The sequence below is a fragment of the Acomys minous genome, assembly GCF_964271855.1.
Source record: "Acomys minous genome assembly, chromosome: 16".
Lineage (NCBI taxonomy): Eukaryota > Metazoa > Chordata > Mammalia > Rodentia > Muridae > Acomys > Acomys minous.
The window spans coordinates 38,886,320-38,900,093 of record NC_140498.1 but is presented as its reverse complement, the minus strand read 5'-3'; the positions used below and the strand labels follow the sequence as shown (position 1 = coordinate 38,900,093).

Sequence of the window (13,774 nt, the reverse complement as noted above, 5' to 3'; positions counted from 1 at the left end):
ACCTCCTTTATTTGATGCTCTTTAATGCTTATGTCTACTTTATTTGTAGCTCTTTAATGGTTAGTGGGAACAGGAGAAGTAGACCTTTTTGTTTTGTTTTGTTTTTTGAGACAGGGTTTCTCTGTGTAGCTTTGGCTGTCCTGGACTCACTTTGTAGACCAGGCTGGCCTCCAACTCACAGTGATCCGCCTGCCTCTGCCTCCCGAGTGCTGGGATTAAAGGTGTGCACAACTACATCTGGCAGAGTAGACCTTTTTAGAATCAGTTCTTTGGAGCAATGTCACTGGTTTAAACAGTAAACCATCATTTCAGCAAAGGTGACTCCAGCCACAGCTGCTGGACCTCAAAACATTCTCTGGAGCGGTTCTCTCTAGGTCTAGAGGTGGAGCAATGAACAGATGAGACAAAAAAGCCCAGCCTCAGAGTCCATACTAGGACCTTTATCAGTTGGCAAAGACCATGCCCCCACAAGAGGCAGTTTCTCTTCTAATGGACAAACATCACTTCTCTCACAGGTCTTTCCAGTGGAAAAACACAGCACAGCCTCACACAAGTCTTCTTTCACATCCCTCACTTGGGATCAAAACAAAAACATATTTACATCCACTAACTACACACACACACAATGTTGTGTGTTTATTTATCAAAATGTTGGCGGATAGGCCACTAGCTACATTTTCATGAACTTCTAGGCCTTTTTTTTTTTTTTAGATTTATTATGTATACATGACTCTGCCTGCATATGCACCTGCAGGCCACAGGAGGGCATCAGATCACATTTAGATGATTGTGAGCCACCATGTGGTTGCTGGGAATTGAACTCAAGACCTCTATAAGAGCAGCCAGTGCTCTTAACCTCTGAGCCATCTCTCCAGCCCTGAGGTTCAAGTCCTTAGGATACATGTGAGTCTGGATCTTAAGGTGATGATTTATTTTCAGAGGAATGGGCCAAACATGCAACAAGAAAAAGAGATATATTTGTGTCGTCGTCCCCCCCCCCCCCCCCCCAGCTGTCCTGGACTCACTTTGTAGAACAGGCTGGCCTTGAACTCACTGAAAACTGTTTATCTATGCCTCTGGGCCACCAAACCCAGCTACTTCTTTTTCTTTGTAATGCCAAGTATTACTTGATGTTTGATGTCTGATTCTCTGTCCTCAGGCAGAAAAAGTACATGAGTTGAATGAAGAAATAGGAAAACTCCTTGCTAAAGCTGAGCAGCTAGGAGCTGAAGGAAATGTGGATGAGTCTCAGAAGATTCTTATGGAAGTGGAGAAAGTTCGTACAAAGAAGAAAGAAGCAGAGGTTGGTCATTGTTTTTGAGATGTGGTCTCTTCTTTCTTTTCTCCCCTCCACCCCAGACAGGGTCTCTCTGTGTAGCCCCGGCTGTCCTGAACTCGATTTGTAGACCAGGCTGGCCTCGAACTCACAGAGCTCCTCCTGCCTCTGCCTCCTGAGTGCTGGGATTAAAGGCGTGCGCCACCATACCCGGATTTATTTATTTATTTATTGTGACAGGGTCCTGGCTGTCCTCGACTTGCTTTGTAGACCAGGCTGGCCTCGAACTCAAAGAGATCAGCCAGCGCCCGTTTTTGTTTGAAATCTCTTCCTACTCTGAGTCAGAGACTTACCTCTCTGCTGATCTCTGAGAGCAGTTCTTTTATAAAATGGTATTTGCTGCGATATACATAAATGGTAGGGTATGTTTTTCTTTTTTTCTTTTTTTCTTTTTTTTTTTTTTTATTATTAATTTATTCTTGTTACATCTCAATGATTATCCCCTCCCTTGTATCCTCTTTCTTTTTTTCTTATTTTGGCTTTTTGAGTCAGGGTTTCTCTGTGTAGTAGCCCTGGCTGTACTGGAGCTCTCTTTGTAGACCAGGCTAGCCTTGAACTCAGAGATCTACTTGCCTCTGTCTTCCAAGTGCTGGGATTAGAAGCATGTGCCACCACGCCCAGCTGGGGGAGGGGTTTTTTTCAAGACAAGGTTTTTCTCTGTAGCTTTGGATGTCCTAGAAATCAGAACTGCCTCCCTCTAAATGTTTTGGGGGGGTTGTTTTATTTTTGTTTTTGATTTTAAGATTTATTTATTATGTATACAATGTTCTGCCTGCATATACACCTACATGCCAGAGGAGGGCACCAGATCTCATAATAGATGGTCGTGAGCTATCATGTGGTTGCTGGGAGTTGAACTCAAGACCTCAGGAAGAGGAGCTAGTGCTCTTAACCTGTGAGCCATCTTTCCAGCCCCTTATTTTTGTTTTAAATAAACAGTGAAATTTAAGTTCCCAACATACCCAAAGCTGAACAATTCAGTTTTCCACATGTAGTGAAAAGTTGCCTATATTTCAGATTTTTCTATTTTGGGAGGTCTGTGAGTGGTGACAGTTCTGAAATGCTTCATCTTTATTTTTTCCCATAGGAAGAGTATAGAAATTCCATGCCTGCATCCAGTTTTCAGCAGCAAAAGCTTCGTGTCTGTGAGGTTTGTTCAGCTTACCTTGGCCTCCATGACAATGACCGTCGTCTTGCAGACCACTTCGGGGGCAAGTTACACTTGGGGTTCATTCAGATCAGAGAGAAACTCGATCAGTTGAGGGTATGTTAATTAATATATTCTGTTTCTAAGAGGCTTGTATGGATGCCTTTAGCTTCTTCTTAAAAACTCATCTGTATTCTTGATTTGAACATGTTTCTGGGATTTTTTATTATTTGTTTGGTCTTTAGTTTTGTAATTTTGTTTTTTAGGTAGGGTTTCTCTGTGTAGCCCTGGCTGTTCTGGAACTCTTTAAGATTTATTTATTATATATACAGTGCTCTGCCTGCATTTGTGCCTGCAGGCCAGAAGAGGACACAGGATCTTATAGATGGTTGTGAGCCACCATGTGGTTGTTGGGAATTGAGCTCAGGACCTCTGGAAGAACAGTCAGTGCTCTTAACCTCTGAGCCATCTCTCCAGCCCTGGAACTCATTATGTAAACCAGGCTAGCCTTAAACTGAGAGATCTACTTGCCTCTGCCTCCTGAGTGCTGGGATTAAAAGTATATGCCATCATTGCCTGGCATGTTTCTGGGTGGTTCCCCATCCCCACCCCCACCCCCAGAGTAGCCTTAGCTGTCCTGGAACTCACTCTGTAGTAGACCAGGTTGGCCACAAACTCTTTAAGAGTTCCATCTGTCTCCCAAATACTGGGATTACAGGTGTGAGCTACTGGTGTGGCCAGTTCTTTCTTTTGTGGGTGTGGGAGGGGTGGGAGCTTAGGTGTTTATGTTTGTTTGTTTTTGTTTTTTATTTTTCGAGACACGGTTTCTCTGTGTAGCCTTGGCTCTCCTGGACTTGCTTTGTTGACCAGGCTGGCCTCAAACTCACAGCAATCCTCCTGCCTCTGCCTTCTGAGGGCTGAGATTAAAGGCGTGTGCTGCCATGTCCAGCTCTGTTTCTGAGATTTAAAAGAGAAAAAAAAAATTAAGTGTGTGAGAGGCAATTTGTCTGTAGGTGTGTCTGTGTGCCACTTTTCTACAGTGCTCTTGGAGGCCAGAAGAGGGCAGTGGATCATCTGGAACTGGATGATTTTTAATTCACCATATGGGAATCTAACTTGGGTCCTGTGGAAGAGCAGCAATTTAACTGCTAAGCTGTCTTTCTAGCCATTTTCTTTCTTTCTTTATTTTTCTTTTCTTTTTCTAATTTATTGTGATGTTGGGTAGAGCCAAAGTCTCCTACTTGCTAGGGAACTTGTGCTTTACTGAACTAAATTCCAAGGTAATGTTCTTTTTGATAAGTTGAATTGTCAGGCTTCAAAGTGATAGTCCTTTCTCTACTCACTACATGCAATTACATGCAATATGCTTTACCTCCATATTCATGAGGTGGGAAAACAGATATGTGGCACCTGACTGCAGAATGTAGAATGTTCTTAAGATTTCACAGTCAGCCAGGCGCAGTGGCGCACACCTGTAATCCCAGCATTCCAGGAGACAGAGGCAAGTGGATCAGTGTGAATTCGTGGCTAAGCTGCTCTACAGTTCCAGGACAACCAAGGCTACACAGAGAAACCCTGTCTCAAAAAACCAAAATCCAAACCAAAAAAAAAAAAAAAAAATTCATAGCCACTGTTGAGTCTTCTGTGCTCCCAAAACAGATCTGTTCACTTAGTCAAAAAGAAGAACTTTAATCCAAGGAAGAGTCTCATGATTTATGCAACAGAGGAGCCTGGAGCTGGAGGGGCTGGCACTGAGATATCCTCAGAGCATTTTGCTGAGGTCTATTGAGAAGTCTTAGTAAAGTACAGAATACCTGGTTCAGTTCCCAGGACCCACATGGTGCTCAACAACCTTGGTATTGGAGAAGTAGAGACAGGAAAATCAGAATTTTAAGGTCATCTTCAGCTATCTGGCCAGTTAGAGGTCCATCTTATTGAGACCTTGCCTCAACAAAAATATTTGCTCTGTCTTCCCAATAACTCTTTTATTTAAGATGGGTTTCTCTTGAAGTCCTGGCCTTGTTTTGTAGGCCATGCTAGCCTCGAACTCAGAGAGATCTGCATGCCTCTGCTGAAGTGTAGGGATTATAGTCAGGCACCACCATGCCTGACTTGCGGTAGCATTGTAATGTACTACTTCACATCTTCCTGTGTATAGGTTTGGTTTGCTGGTCATGTGAGGTGAATGATAAGAGTCAGAGAGGAAGTGCAGTCATACCCGTGCCTTATTCTCAGCCAGACCTGCTTTAGGGAAGTGTGAAAAGGGACTTTGGAGCTGACTCTGCTATTTGCCTATCTCAGATAAGGTTTGAGGTGCTGGGTAGGACATCTCACCTCAGTCTCTCATCTAGCAGGTACATGCTATACTCAATGGAGATTTTCTTTGCTATCCCTGCTCTAAGTAGGGAAGACTGGTGGTGAGTGTGCGCCTTTCCTTACATGAGACTTCATTTCATTCACTCTGCCCAGTTGATGTATTACAGGGTTTGAGTTAGTATTTTTTGTTTGTTTGTTTTGATTTTTGTTTTTTCAAGACAGAGTCCCTCTGTGTAACCTTAGCTGTCCTGGACTCACTTTATAGACCAGGCTGGCCTCGAACTCACAGGGATCCACCTTCCTCTGCCTCCCGAGCACTGGGATTAAAGGCGTGCGCCACCACGCCCGGCTTTGAGTTAGTATTAATATTAGTGGTGGGTTACTTTTCAACTAGCTTAAGCTGATACTGATTTGGTGGTAGAGGTTCTCAGAACCTCCTGCCTTCTGTTGCGTTTAGAATCAAGCCTAATGAGTTGAGTGTGCAATTGTGCTAGTGTTATCATAGCATGCATCAAATCACAAGCATGCTGCTTCCGGCTACCTAGAGCTCCACTCCAGCAGCAGGGTGTGTGTGGACTGACTTACGTTTCTCTTTTACCACAACGCTTGGTGAAACTTTATGGCTTGGTTTGAAGCATTGTGATCAATCCCGTATGACTTATAGGTTCAGCCCCTCCTGTGTAATTTGTCACCAAATGTATAAAATGTTTACTTTTTAAATGTGTTTTCTGTTGGTTTTTAACTGAATAGAGTATTGTTTCCTAAAAGTTGTTGCTTTCCCCTTGTTTTATCCATTTTCATTTATTTAGAAAACAGTGGCTGAAAAGCAGGAAAAGAGAAATCAGGATCGATTGAGGAGAAGAGAGGAGAGAGAGCGAGAGGAGCGCCTGAGCAGGAGGTGAGCTTGGACCAGCCTCAGGAAACTGCTATCTGCTGTGTTGTGACCTGGAGCACTCAGTGCTTGCTACATACAAACGTGGCATTAGTTTATTAGTTTTGAGGCAGGGTCTCACTAATGTAGTCCAGACTGGCCTAGAACTTGAAGAGATGTGCCTGCCTTTCCCTCCCAAAGGCTGAGATTAGGGCATGTGCTACATGTGGCTCCTGGGTAGCTTTTAAAAGAAAAAAATAATTAAATCTATAATATATTCAGGATGGTAAAGTGCAACATGGATTTCCCTTTCTTCTTTCAGACTGGGGTTCTCTGTGTATCCCTCCGTGTCAGCTCCCTCTGTCAGCCAGGCTGGCCTCAACTCACAGATCTGCTTGCCTCTGTCGTCCAGTTGCTATGATTAAAGATGGGAGCCACCACTGCCCAGCTGTCTTATAACAGAGCTGTTCCTCTGACAGCTCGGCATGGATATCTTAGCAAATACTGAGGGCAAAAGGGGGTCTGCTGCTGCTAAGCAGTAGCCTCATAGTAGTGCATCGCTGTAGGAAAACCATCAGCTTTGGACTTAAAGAGTAGAGGCTTTGTATAGGCTCTGTCATTTTTTTAATTGGTCATGTGGGGATACTGGACAGACTTTCTCATAAGACATGCAGTAAGAATAAATTCTTGCCCGTTGTGAAGCAAAGTATAAGGTGTTCTGCAAAAGCCCCTACACCGGTGAGTGACTAGCAGGAGTTTAGAGGCAGGAAGAGTGTGGGTGGTGTGGTCTGGGGCACAACTTTAATTAGACATGGTAGTGTGTGAGGAGAAGGAATGAGGCTGGCTGGCCTTGTGGTTTTCTTCTCTATTTGGCTTTTTGAGACAAGGTTTTTCTGTTTGTCCCTGGAACTTGCTTTATAAATCAGGGATCTGCCTCCCTGTGCTGGGATTAAAGGTGTACACACTCTCATGCCCAGCTGGCCTTTTGGTTTCTAATCTGGAGTTGTCCTTTACCTAGGACAGGGGGCACGGGAGCAGGAATAGGGGCTAAAATTTGCCTATATTCAGTTTGAGATGCCTCAGAAGTACTCAGGTAAATAAATGTGTTAGCTTGATTTCAAAGAAAAGATCAGAGCCAGAAGCAACCGTGCTCTATCTCAATGTTTTTGCTTCAGATTCACAGAGATCTGTCTGCCTTTGTCTCCTGAATGGCGGGATTTAAGGAGCTCATCTCTTTTTATTTTCTTGTTTAGGTCTGGATCAAGAACCCGAGATCGCAGGAGGTAGGTTTTCAGAACCATTATAGAGTTCTTAGATTGAGTGCCCTTTTTCTTCAGAAAAAATTTTGTTCTTTTTTGTTGTTGTTTTGTTTTTCAAAACAGGGTGTCTCTGTGTAGCCCTGGCTGTCCTGGACTCACTTTGTAGACCAGGCCGGCCTCAAACTCATAGTGATTCCCCCACCTCTGCGTCCCGAGTGCTGAGATTAAAGGCGTGTGCCACCACTGCCCAGCACAGAAACATTTCTTAATAATTGATGCTTATAGTTTCACAAGGCTGGCTTGTGAAGAGCAGAGCATAGGAGTTGGTTAAGGTTTAGCACAGCAGAAAAGCAACATGTATCTGAATATATAATATGGTGTGTGCATGTGAGTGTGTGGGGTGAGAAAAGAGCCTGCTGAGGCCTGTAGACCAGCTTGGAGTGTCCAAGTCCTGTTGGGTTTTTGTTTTGTTGGTGTTTTGCTTGTTTTATTTTTAAAGACAGGGTTTACCTATGTGGCCCTAGGTGTCTTGTAACTCCAGCTTCAAATTTAGAGATGACCTGCTTCTGCTTCCCACGTGCTGGGATTAAAAGCATGTGCGACCACACCTGGCCTAGTCCTGTGCTTTCAAGAACTATTATTTAGGGGAAAGGTTTGACCATAAGATTAATTCAGGGGAGTTTTTCAGTTCCAAATTGTACATTTGTAGGAGGAAAGAGAAATCCCAGCAAAGCTGAAGACCAAAAGATGCTGAGTAAAGCCAGGCTTGGTGGCTTATGTCTTTAATCCCAGCAGAGGCCGAAGCAGGTGGATCCCTGTGAGTTTGAGGCCAGCTTGGTCTACAAAGTGAGTCTAGGACAGCCAGAAAGTCAGGGCTACACGAGAAACCGTATCTTGAAAAACAAATAAAGAAAAAGCAAAAGATGTTTAGAGGACAGGAATGGAGGTAGACCTTAAAAATGTTTGGCCCCAGTGACATCTTGGATCTCAAAATTATTTGGGTTTTCTAGGTCACGTTCCCGGGATCGGCGACGGAGGCGGTCTAGATCTACCTCCCGAGAGCGGCGGAAGTTTTCCCGTTCCAGGTCCCGAGATAGACACCGGCGACATCGCAGCCGTTCCCGGAGCCATAGCCGGGGTCACCGCCGGGCTTCCAGGGATCGGAGTGCAAAATACAAGTAACTACCATGACCCCTTCAGTAGCTGCAGCCAGGAGTGAGCCCTTTCTCTTTGTGTTCCTGGGGCCTGCCATTTTGGCCCTTTGGCCACTGTATCTGGTAGGGACAAAGTTGGGCTTGTGGGGAGGCAGACTCTGGGTGAGTGGCACCCAGTGCTTGGAATAGGGTAGATATATTGAGCTCTCACATGGCCCCTGGGTAGCACTGCACTTGGCTGGGCACTATATTCTTTAACTTGGTAAAGAACAGCTGAGATTTTTGTCTTAAACAAGCCCTAGTTAATTATTTCTCTTGTACTTTTTATTTTATTTAGAGACAGGCTCTCACTTTGTAACCTAGGTTGGCTTGAACTCAAGATCCTCCTCCTTCAGCCTCCCGAGTGCTGAAATGAAAAGTGTATACTGCCGTGATTGGCTTGTGTGGTTTTCCATTCAGTTTTTTCCATTGTCTTTACATAATGGGTCATATTTCACATGTGTAACCTTGTTGTATTCCCATTTGCCTTGTTTCTGTTAACACTGAAAACTTTCCTTATTAAAAATCTTTTCTTTTTATTTATTTATTTATTTTAAAGATTTATTTTATTATGTGTACATGTTAGTGTATTAGGTCATGTGTGTTACTGTCTGTGTGTATAACATACTGTTGGAGGACAAAAAAGGTTTGGCTCCTCTATAGCTGGAGTTACTGGTGATTCTGAGACACCCAACATGGATGCTAGGAAATCAGTTCAGTTCTTCACAAGAGCATCATTCTGACCTCTCTCTCCAGCCCCTTAATCCTTTTCAGATGTTGCTTCGAAGACCAAATCTCTGTAGCCCGGGCTGACCCCAGACTCCATCACTCCTGTCTCACCCTCCTAAGTGTGAGGATTACAGGTATTAGCCACCATCCCCAGCTCAAAGAGCCACTTATTTATTTTTCTTTAATGACTATCTCTGTCATCAGACATCAGATACAGTCAAACTTAGCTATCTTGTGGAATGTTAAGAGGCACCTAAGGTCAGGTGGTGGTGGCCCACACCTTTAATCACAGTACAGGGCTGTGCGGAGCAGAGCAAATGGATCTCCGAGTTTGAGGCCAGCCTGTTCTACCGAAGGAGTTCCAGGACAGCCAGGACTATACAGAAAGACCTTGTCTTTTTTCTTTCTTTTTTTTTAAAGGCACCTAGGCGTGGTGGGGTCATGGCTTTCCTTTGTCCAGGGTTGAGGGTGAGAGTCTACCTTACTGGTTCCTGAGCAGCAGCCAACCAGAAGGAGATGGCAGCCTCTGCTGAGCCTCTGGTTCCACTTTCCTAGGTTCTCCAGGGAGCGCTCATTGAGAGAGGAATCCTGGGAGTACGGGCGTGAGCGAGGGCCCACTGACTGGAGGCTGGAGAGCTCCAATGGCAAGACTGCATCACGGAGATCGGAGGAGAAGGAGGCTGGCGAGATCTGACCCTGGCTCTGGCGCTGTAAATAGTCTGACAGATGCTCAGCACAGCCTAAATTATCCTTTATATTTGCTGGGTACAACTCATCTTTTGTAGTCAATTTCTATTGTTTGGCCCTAGCTGTGAGTTTCTAGAGTTGTTCAGAGCTGCTCCTGTGTTTGGGGTTATGTTGTATAGGAACAAATAAATCTGGCGGCTGCCTCCTGACAGCTGTGTTGGAGTGTCTGCTGTCCTCCACTCTAGAGGCACTTTGCTAGGACGCTGCACTGGTGGAGACAAAGGCAGGTGCTGCCTTTAACTCAGAAAGGTGACCAAATGTCTGACCACTTTAACTTTTGGCATCTTGTGCCAAGGCACTCCCAACACACAACTGAGCCAGATGTATGTAGCTTTCCTGCCTGGCTCACACTCTGCATCTTAGCTGCTCATCTGCTATCCCAGTGCAGACAATAGAGCCTGCTCTGTGTAGGAGGGGCGGCCATATTACACACTCATTTCCTTAGGAAGAGCTATATCTGTTGGCCTTAGCTCAGGTGACTCACATTGCAGTTCCACTTTATTACTTGGTGGAGTAAAGACATAGATGCCCCCTACCTGCCAATCAGGAGGTCCTTTGGAGAGGGTTACAGCTTAGGTCAGGCATCTTGGGTGGTTTACACCCAAGGTGGGCTTATTGTTACCTACTGAGCATGTGTTGCTCACAGAGGACCAATGCCTTAAGACCAAAGTGAAGCCCAAATAGAAAGGATCACCGAATAGGAGCTTCTTCCTTCATGTATCTGGGAGTTACAGTTTGATTTTTGGAGGGAACTTTAGTTGGTTGTGTTAAACATAGAAGCTCCCCCTCTCCATGCCATGTTTGTAAAAGTTTAGGTGCTGTTCTTGAGCTTTTGGTTTGATGGTCACACATAGGATCTTGTGCTCTTGTAATGTGGTTCCTGGTGCTGCCCTTGGCTCCTTTCTACAGGACATGTGTGGGTGCCTGCTCTGTTAATCTGTGAAATAGGCTTTTCCTGGTCAACTGTCTCCATATGAAAGGAGGTAGGATAGAATATCTCTGAAGGAGCCATTGGGGCTCAGTACTATACACAGGGCCTGTGTGTAGGTTTCATCGTCTCTAGCCCCTTGGCCTCCAGGTGGAGCTCTGTTCAGCTCTGCTCTGCTATCTCCCTGGAGTAAGGCCCATACCTGGGGTTCTTGGTCCCAGGTGGACTTTTTGACTAGTTGTGGCGCTTATGCAGGAACATTTTGTTCCCTGGACTCCTTAAGGCCTTAACTAGATGGGCCTAACCTCTTGGCCAAGCCAACATCAGCATGTCTGTTTGGATCCTTTCTGTCTAGATATAAATTTGTATATGGAGAAACAAGTGTTTTAGTTTCTTTTATCAGGGAGTAAAGTTACTGGAAACATTTCTGAGCTATGGCCTATAGTACCTACAGGATAATCCCTGGGCTCACATGGCACACAAACACTGCTACTGGGGTATACTAGGCAGACCCCTGTTTTGGTAATATCTGTTTGTTTGTTTGTTTGTTTGTTTGAGAAAGGGTTTCTCTGTATAGCCTTGGCTGTCCTGGGACTCACTATGTAGAACCAGCTGGCCTCAAACTCAGAGATCCGCCTGCCTTTGCCTCCTGATATTTTGCTTTCTTAATTAAGTTAACTAGGTTTTCTTAATGAGAATTTCCTAGAGAAAGGGAACTAGGAAGACATAGATAACTAGAGGTTTGTTGTGTGTGTGTGAGGGTGGCTCAGGCCATTATGCAAGAAGTGATAGGATCAGCCAGGTGGGGGTGATGCATACCTTTAATCCCAGAGGCAGAGGCACTGTGAGTTCGAGGCCAGCCTGGTCTACAAAGGAAGTCCAGGACAGCTAAAGCTACACAGAGAAAAAACCCTGTCTTTAAAAAAAAAAAAAAAAACTTAAAAAAAAAAAAGAAAAGAAAGAAAGAAAAGAAAAATAACTCATAGGATCTACCATCTGCAACTTGAGGGACCAACTTGAGATGCTGATTAGGTTCCAGGCCAAAGAATTGGAAGAGCTGGTAGTTTTTATCCTGCCTCTCTGCAAGGTCCAGTAACCTGTAGCACCCACAGGCCAGGGCACAGGAGGTGGATGTCCAGCTCAGAAAGAACAGATATGCCCTCTCTGGACCATTTTGTTTTTTGCAGGCTTTTAGTGATGCCCAGTGCTTTGGGCAAGGAAGTCATAATTCTGGCTGGTGATTGTAATGCTTCTCTCAAATCCATGCTGTGTTTTCCCATGTCATACAATGTATGTCATACATGTGCTCTGGGAGATGCCTTCACAGTTTTTTTCTACTTGCTCAAACAGGACTTAGTTTGTTTTATGTCGAGTAAGAACAATTATGTAAGTAAGGCAATAATGTGCAGGACATACATATTCCTGTGTTTGGGATATAGCAAATGGGGACAAGGCAGCAGCTTAAAATCAGGTTTCTACAGTGACCATGATTGATTCTTAGGTAGGAAGAAGGCATTACCTTCTCTCTGAAGTCAGATTAAAAAAAAAACCAGGGTTTGGTAGCCCCCGATCCGTCTGTCTAGATGATAGGCACTGGGCCTGAGGACCCAATTCCTACCCTAGGTCTGGAGTACGCCAGCTTTCCTAATATTAGAAGTTATTGTCTTGTCTCATGTAGGTCAGCCTTGTGCCAATAGGTGGCACTGCTCTAGTTTTGGAGACTGTCTTAGATGTTCTGGGCACCTCAGCTCCTGAGAGATCAAGCTCCTAGAGAGATCAAGCAAGACTACTCCTACCCTTACGGAACCTGTTACTCTCTTAGAGACAGAAGGCCCAGGGTAGCCAAATTCACCCTCAATATTTGTGATGAGTAACCCTAGATTTGCTAGGTTAGAGGCCTCTTGAATCTCCTAATGTCCCATGGTCATTGTAACAGGTATAAGGCTGGACCTTCATCATAACTTGGCTCATTACAGTAGAAGGGTAGTCTCTTAGTACATGAGAGAGGAGATGCAGGGTGTGCCCCTTGGAGGACCCATTGCCAGCTCAGCAGTACTTGGAAGCCAGTACCCAAGTTGTGTGGCTCAGGAATTTTATCTAGGCATGCATGGTGGGACAGAAGTATCTAAAGTAGGGCTAGGTAAAGGTTAACAGGATGACAATGGCCCAAGAAGCTCTCGGCAAGGTTTACCTTGATTGGGGCCTCTTCAGCAAAAGCAAGGTCAGTCGGTCAGCCACTTTGCCATGAGCTTTAATCTACAGTCTGGTCTTGGTATGTGTGAACTCAGTTTTTCTTCCAAAGTTAACTATGGCATGGGAGTCTTAAGTTTCCTTGGGGTCCAACACTTCACATTTTCCATACATGGCATGCATTATTGGAATACACTGAATTTCAGTGTGTGTTTCGTTATTGTTGGTGTCTTTTACCTCCTGAGTTTTAACACACTTCCCTGGGTTTATTTACTGCTAAAATGAAAAGTCATGGCTTCTCAACAGCTGCTAGGCCTGTGATCCTAGCACATGTTCCTTTCACAGCAGTGTTGTTTATGGAATGCTGTGATGTGTCCCAGGGATGATAGCAAAATGCAGCAACGCTTCCTTTAACAAACTGCACTATAGGCATTTCTGGTATGTATAAGTCACTGACGCTTATATACCCACAGTGTTGAGCCATCATCACTGTTGACAAGTTCCATCCAGACAGAAATTTCATCTACTAGCTATACTACCCAGCTTCTTCCTGAAGTCTCTGGCAACCAGGAAGCTGTTTTCTATCCCTAGTTTGCTCATTTGGATATTTCACAAACATGGACTCATGCCTTTTGGTGTGTGGGCTGCTTCCACTCAAGGTGTCTGCACAACTTGGCTGAGTGATGTAATCCTATTACTTTATGGGTAGAGAATATTTCATTCTGGGTGTAAGCTACATGTTACTTAATCACTCTCATGGTTAACCTGATCAATGCCATGGGCTTTAGAATCACCGTGGAAACACCCAAGTGTGTCTATGAAAGTGTTTCCAAGGGTTTTAGTGAGAAGACCCACCCTGAATGTAGGCTGCACCATCCTGTATGCTGGTGCTGTAGACTGAATAAAAAGGAGGAAAAGAGCTGAGCACCAGCCATCTTCTCTGCTTCCTGACTGCAGATGCAATGTGACCGGCTGCCTTAAGTTCCTGCAACCATGACTTCCCACCACAAGGACTGTACCCTTATACTGTGAGCCAAAATAAAATCCCTTCCCTCCGT

At 44.6% G+C, this 13,774-nt stretch overlaps 1 protein-coding gene across 9 annotated transcripts in view; it reads left to right on the top strand.

The window, feature by feature from the left end:
- The window catches only part of LUC7L (LUC7 like), a 30,167-nt gene extending 16,393 nt beyond the window's left edge, over positions 1–13,774 (top strand). For 5 of the 9 annotated variants that reach the window (XM_084763089.1, XM_084763095.1, XM_084763093.1 and 2 more), the window contains 6 exons: positions 1,160–1,303; positions 2,424–2,600; positions 5,609–5,697; positions 6,924–6,953; positions 7,940–8,107; positions 9,407–13,774. In XM_084763089.1, the coding sequence (XP_084619215.1) occupies positions 1,160–1,303; positions 2,424–2,600; positions 5,609–5,697; positions 6,924–6,953; positions 7,940–8,107; positions 9,407–9,545 (747 nt within the window). In that variant the 3' untranslated portion in view covers positions 9,546–13,774. Of the gene's footprint in view, positions 1–1,159; positions 1,304–2,423; positions 2,601–5,608; positions 5,698–6,923; positions 6,954–7,939; positions 8,108–8,878; positions 8,986–9,406 lie in introns of all 9 variants that reach the window. The other 4 variants (XR_014775677.1, XM_084763090.1, XM_084763091.1 and 1 more) reach the window with 4 other exon arrangements.